At 56.1% G+C, this 6,485-nt stretch overlaps 1 protein-coding gene across 1 annotated transcript; it reads left to right on the top strand.

Moving 5' to 3' along the window:
• Window positions 1-212: 212 nt before the first annotated feature.
• NCLIV_048670 (cDNA FLJ55447, highly similar to ATP-citrate synthase, related) lies at window positions 213-4,578 on the top strand (the record flags this gene model as incomplete). Its single annotated transcript, XM_003884419.1, has 2 exons — window positions 213-1,261; window positions 1,740-4,578. 2 exons carry the CDS (start codon window positions 213-215, stop codon window positions 4,576-4,578), a joined length of 3,888 nt encoding a protein of 1,295 aa, XP_003884468.1.
• Between the last annotated feature and the right edge of the window lie 1,907 nt (window positions 4,579-6,485).

The raw sequence follows: 6,485 nt of genomic DNA, 5'->3' as shown, positions 1-6,485 counted from the left end.
TCCGCAAGTGTTTGTAAGCACATCCTTGAACTTCAAACAGGAGGGTCTTTCAGTCCAGCGAGAGAAGACTCGCGGCTCACAGATTCGCTTCTGCATTCCTCAAGCATTTGTGTCTCCGTAGAACCTATTTCCCTCGGGAGAAACAACGCTACCCTATAGACACTCCGGTGTAGAGACACGGGCTTTTCTGCGCTTCCTCCAGTTCGAGCGAGATGGCACTGAGTATCCGAGAGGCGGACGCAAAGCGTCTGCTGTGGACGCGTCTGTCGGATCCCACGCCGGCGACGGGTGCGACTCCACAGACAGCGCATGTGCCTGCGTACAACGGCTTTGCGAGCTCAGATGCCGCGCACGTTGACGAGTCGTGCTCGCTCCTCCGTGGCGTCTGCGTGGCTGTTGACAGCACCACAGACCTCGAGGACCTTCCCAGTGCGCACCCGTGGCTGCTGACGTCGCGACTGACGGTGAAGCCCGACGTCTTGCTCAAGCGGCGCGGGAAGAGCGGCCTCGTCAAGTTGGATCTCTCCTGGGCAGATGCCCAGAAAGAGCTGAAGGCGCTCATGGGGACACAGTTCACCATGCAGGGGCTGACGGGCACTCTCGATCACTTCATCGTTGAGCCGTTCTTTCCCCACGACGTGGCGGCGAACGAGTTCTACGTGGCGATTCGCACGCTTCGCGAGGGAGACGAGATCCTTTTTTCGCACCGAGGTGGTGTCGATGTGGGGAACGTCGACGAGCATGCGCGCCGCGTCCTCATCCCCATTGAGAGCCAGGCGAAGAACGATGCGGAGCCGATTTCGGCCATGACGAACGGCTGCGTCCCAGCCGCGGTCCCTGCTGCCGCGGCCCCGTGCTCGACTTCGCTTTCGGCGGGAGACGCGATGAAAGGCAACGTGAACGGATCCACGCAGCCAAAGACTCTGGAGGAGATCAGCAAGCGCGGCAGTGAGTGTCGACTGACGCAAGAAGAACTCGTCAGCCTCGTGGCGCCTCTCGTGACGGACGTTGCGGGGAACGAGGCGAAGAAGGCGCTGCCCGTCTTCCTCGCCGAACTGTACAGACAGTTCTGCGAGATGCACTTTGCGTTTCTGGAAATCAATCCCTTCTGCTTCGACGCCGCGACGCACGCTTTTGCCATTCTTGACTGCGCGGCGAAACTCGACCACACGGCGGAATTCCTCTGCGACAAAAAATGGGGACACATCTGCTTTCCGAGCCCCTTCGGCAGACGCTTCACGGAGGAAGAAAGATACATTCGGTGAGCAGGCGCAGGGCGAAACCCGCCAATCAGTTTTACAAAAGGTCTCAGCGTTTTTGCGTGGTGAGCCTTTGTCGTTCACGGCGACGCTGGCTCAATCCATCTCGTGTCTGGAAAAAAGTGACAGCCAAAGGGGGCGGCTGGCGGGTCCTCTCCAGGCGAGGCTGTTCTTTCATATCCGCCAGGCCGTACGCCGACGAGGGACAGACCCGCGTCTCGTTTATTGTGGGTGTCGCCACCGAGACATATACACCTGAATGGTCGTGGAGTGCTTAGGCGTGTGGACAATACTCGTATGTACGCGTGTGTACTGATCTGGAGAATTACGTATATAAATGCACAGATATACGCAAATCTCTGTATATTATGTATATGAAGATGCGTGTGTGTATTTGTGGGTATGCGTCTGTCACCATGTATTTCTTGAAGGAAGAAAGCTTTTGCATGGAGCTTTTGTGCGTTTCTCTCTGTATCTCAGCGAGTTGGATTCGAAGACGGGAGCGAGTTTGAAGTTGACTGTTTTGAACCCGAAAGGTCGGATCTGGACGCTGATCGCAGGGGGGGGTGCCTCAGTGGTGTACGCAGACACCGTCTGCGACTTGGGCTTCGGCGACGAGCTGTGCAACTACGGGGAGTATTCGGGAGCGCCCTCGGAGATCACCACCTACGAATACACCAAGACGATTCTCGGTTTGATGACCGCTCCGGGCTCCTACCGCGAAGAAGGAAAAGTCCTGCTCATCGGAGGAGGCATCGCGAACTTCACCAATGTGGCGGACACGTTCCGAGGAATCATTCGCGCGCTCCGCGACTTCCGCGAACAACTGCGGGAATTCAAAGTGCGCATTTACGTCCGGCGAGGCGGCCCGAATTACCAGGAGGGTTTGAAGCGCATGCGCGAAGTCGGCGAGGAGCTGAACATCCACGTGAAGGTTTTTGGCCCAGAGACGTACATGACGTCAATCATTCCGTTTGCTCTTCAGGACGAAGAGGGCGTGGACGCGTCGAAATCCGAGAGCGAGAAGGAAGGCGAAGAGCCGGTTGCCGCCACTGCCTCGGGCTTCGCGGCCACACCCGCAACCATGAACGATATGATTGGAGACTTCGCGCAGCACCACGGGTGGGATCTCAGTTTGTCTTCTGACGTCTTTGCGAGCGCAGGGCGGGCGACGTCCCCACTGCCAGATTCCACGTCTGCAGGGATCGTGCCCGTGACCCCGTCTTCCCGCGAATCGCGCGGTACCTTTGTCCACGGCGGACGGCTGAGCCCGTGGCACGAGATGACCATGGAAGAAGTCGAGAAGAACCCGCACTTTGAGAAGTACATCCAGGCGTTTCTCGCGCAGCAGAAGGCCACGGACACGCCTCCGGCAGGAGAGGCTTCCCACAGTACCGTCACCGCCAGTGGAGACGCGGGCACCGGAAACGCGCTGGCTTCATTGTTGACTGACTCGCACGAGTCGCAGCTCTTCACCCAGACGACCAACTGCTTTGTCTGGGGACTGCAGACTCGGGCCGTGCAGGAAATGCTCGATTTCGATCACGCATGCGGGCGGAAGAAGCCGTCCGTTGCCGCGATTCTGTACGAGTTCTCAGTCTCTCATCAGCGCTCGTTCTACTTCGGCACGGAGGAGGTGCTGCTGCCTGTGTACCAGACGCTCCAAGAGGCCGTTCACCACTTCCCCGAAGTCAGCGTTTTGATCAACTTTGCGTCGATGCGCTCCGCGGCCTCCGTCACGCGTCTAGCCCTCGAAACGGCGCCGCAGCTGCGCACGATTGTGGTCATTGCGGAGGGGGTTCCCGAGCGCGAGGCTCGCCAGCTCGCTGCCGAGACGCGCGCTCGCGGGGTGTGCCTCATCGGCCCAGCCACCGTTGGAGGCATCACGAGCGGCGCGTTCCGCATCGGCAACACGGGCGGAACTCTGGAGAACGTCATGAACGCGCGGCTGTACCGCCCGGGCAGCGTCGGGTGTGTGACCAAGTCGGGGGGCATGCTGAACGAAATGAACAACATTCTGTCCATCGTGAGCGACGGGACGTACGAAGCGATCGCCATCGGTGGAGACCGGTTCCCCGGGACGTCCATGCTCGACCACCTTCTCCGATTCGAACGAAATCCAGACATCAAGTTCCTCGTTCTGCTCGGCGAAGTCGGCGGAGGCATGGAGTACGAAGTCGTCGAAGCCATCAAAGACGGGCGCCTGACGAAACCGCTCATTGCGTGGTGCGTCGGCACGTGTGCGTCGCTGTTCTCCACCGAAGTTTCCTTCGGGCACGCCGGCGCGTGGGCCGGCAGCCATCGGGAGCATGCTGCTGCGAAAAACGCGGCGCTGAAGGCGGCTGGAGCCTTCGTTCCGTCGTCCTTCGACGAGCTCGGGAAGGCGATTCGCCACGTGTACGTACAGCTGGTCAAGCAGGGCGTGGTCGTGCCGCGGAAAGAGGTGCCTGTCCCTCGCATTCCCATGGACTATGCGTGGGCGAAGAAGCTCGGACTGGTGCGCAAACCCAAGGGTTTCATCTCCACGATCTCGGACGACCGCGGTGAAGAACTGCTCTACGCAGGCTGGCCCATTTCCAAAGTCCTTGGAGACCAACTCGGGGTGGGCGGCGTGATTTCCTTGCTCTGGTTCAAACGGCCGCTCCCGGAGTACTGCTACCGTTATCTCGAGCGCGTTTTGATGCTGACTGCAGACCACGGCCCTGCTGTCTGTGGCGCTCACAACGTCATTGTCACAGCTCGCGCCGGGAAAGACTTAATCAGCAGTCTGATTTCTGGACTGTGCACCATCGGGGACCGCTTCGGGGGCGCGTGCGACCAGGCAGCGCAGCAGTTCCTCGGGGCGTTCACCAGTCGCATGGCACCGGCTGAGTTCGTCGCAGAAATGAAGAAGCAGAACAAACTGGTCATGGGGATCGGTCATAGAATCAAGTCCGTGCATAACCCAGATATGCGCGTGCAGCTTCTGAAGACTTTCTGCAAGTCAAACTTTCCGCAAACGCCTCTTATTGACTACGCAGAACAAGTGGAGCAAGTGACTACGAAGAAGAAGGACACGTTGATTCTCAACGTCGACGGCCTGATCGGCGTCAGCATGTGCGACATGCTCTTCCACTGTGGGCACTTCACCGAGAACGAGGCAAGAGATTATATCCACAACGGCTGCATCAATGGCCTCTTTGTCCTGGGAAGGTCAATTGGATTCATCGGTCACTTCCTCGATCAAAAGCGACTCAAGCAAGGCCTCTACAGGCACGACGTGGATGATATTGCGTATGTGCTGCCGGACTGGAGCAGTTCTGAGAACAAGGATAAGTGAGCTGTCGTGTGACAGCAACTACCATCCAACTTTTAATATGTGTTTGCATATCTACGTGAGGCCAAGCGAAGAAGAATGGGACGAAAATAAGGATAGAAAGAGAGGAAAGGTCATCAGGGGACGATGAAGGACGGCGAAAACGCCAAGCCCAGGGGCTGCGCACGATGCTCTTCGTGTCCAAGTCTGGCTCAGAAAAGAAAAGGGAGAGGTTTCCTGTCTAGCATAGGGCCAGAGGGAATCCCATTTTTGCATCTCTCGGGTGTTTGTAGAAAAGCCTCGTGTGGACGACCAGAGACAAACTTCGGTGCTTAGGTTCCGGACTTACACAAGCGCCTACGCACGGCCATGCGGAAGCGTGCGTGTGTATTTTATATGCATACGTACTGGCGTATGTGTATCCATATTCTTTCATCGGTGTAAGCACAGTCGGTATACATGAACGTCTAGTGATGCGTCCGTGTCTGCGTGGCGATAGAGGACAGCCTGTGTTGATATTGATGCTTCCTGACCCATCAGTCGCGCCGCATCATCAGAACAAAGCCTCTGCAGCTTCAGTCCTTCCTTTTTCAAACATTTTCTCTTAGACCCAACATCTCTCTTCACCTCTTCAAACTCGTCGTGTTCGTTTATCTTTCGTGCCTGTGATCCGTGGATGGCGTAATGGAAAGAGCCAGAGGCGCGTTCATGGTGTGGCCGCCGGCTGTCTGCCGTTGTTCCAGAACGGAGGCTTTCTCATTCTCTGGAGAAGGTTGTTAGTGTGCCTTTCTCGTCGTGGGAAAACCGAGACTCTTCCACGTTCCTGGCCACCTCTGTCGGTGGCTGTAGAAATTGCGGCTGAACAATAATAACAAATACGCCCAAGTCATATATACATATGGCTGTACGTGTCTGCAGTGATGTGTAGACAATACCTGTAGACATCGCAAGAAGCAACGTCCGTGTGCCGTGCGCTTTGCTGTGTCTGTGTTGTACGCGGTCCACTAATACAGCGCCATTCACGCGTTTTCGAACCGCGTCGGGTCGGGTTGCAGAAAGGCTGTTTTGGGTCGTGACTTTCGAACTTACCTTCGGCTAAGCGAGCAGGAACGTGTCTAGCCTGTTCGACGCGCTTTGCTCAGTCTCGTCAGCGAAGTGGCGTTTCGAGCGAGTTTTGATGTCGAACAGAAAGCACATATGCATATTTTGAGGGGAGTAAGCAGTTCCATTGCGTTCGTGTAAATTGCTATCGTGCCTACCCGGCACTCGTTAGTAGAGGGAATGGGGCGGACTTTTTCTCAGCTTAGGTTGCAGAATCTGCGCGAGATCCAAAACGCATCAGAAACTGTCACCGTGCCTCGTGTGCAAGCGCTGCAGTGCCGGTGGAGGGGAAAAAGCGAAAACCCGTCTAGCTCCCCGACACTAGAAATAAGGAAAGCGGTTATAAGGTTGAGGCATTCAAGCAAGCGCCTGCAGGCAACCAGCGGCCACCCAGTAGCGTGTGCTTGTATACCCATAGATATCCCAAGAAAACGAAGAATTATAACTGTGCTGGAAAATCGTGTGTCTGTGTTTGCTCCCGATCACACCCACGCGATAACCGCCGAACCGGGGAATGGCCAGTTCACCAGAAAAATCCGGTTTTTTGTATTGACAACCATCCGGTCCATCCCATATCGATGTCTCCAAGATAATGCCAATAAAGCTCATCGGATAAGAGATGAATACACCAGATCTAACTTTTTGTCCAATGATTTTAGCCCTCAATTTGTCCACCTACCGCTCATCTCTCCAACGGGGTTTATACGAGCATGTATGTAAGAATCCATATCGTTGCAGTAGTTCTCTGGCGCAGATAAACTGGAACTGCCACCGCGCAATGAGGTGCGATTGTCGACATCGATAGTAAGTTCCGGTATACTCTCACCAGC

This window comes from Neospora caninum, chromosome X (assembly GCF_000208865.1).
Source record: "Neospora caninum Liverpool complete genome, chromosome X".
NCBI lineage: Eukaryota > Apicomplexa > Conoidasida > Eucoccidiorida > Sarcocystidae > Neospora > Neospora caninum.
The sequence above is the reverse complement of the archived record's forward strand: the minus strand, read 5'-3'. Positions and strand labels throughout refer to the sequence as shown.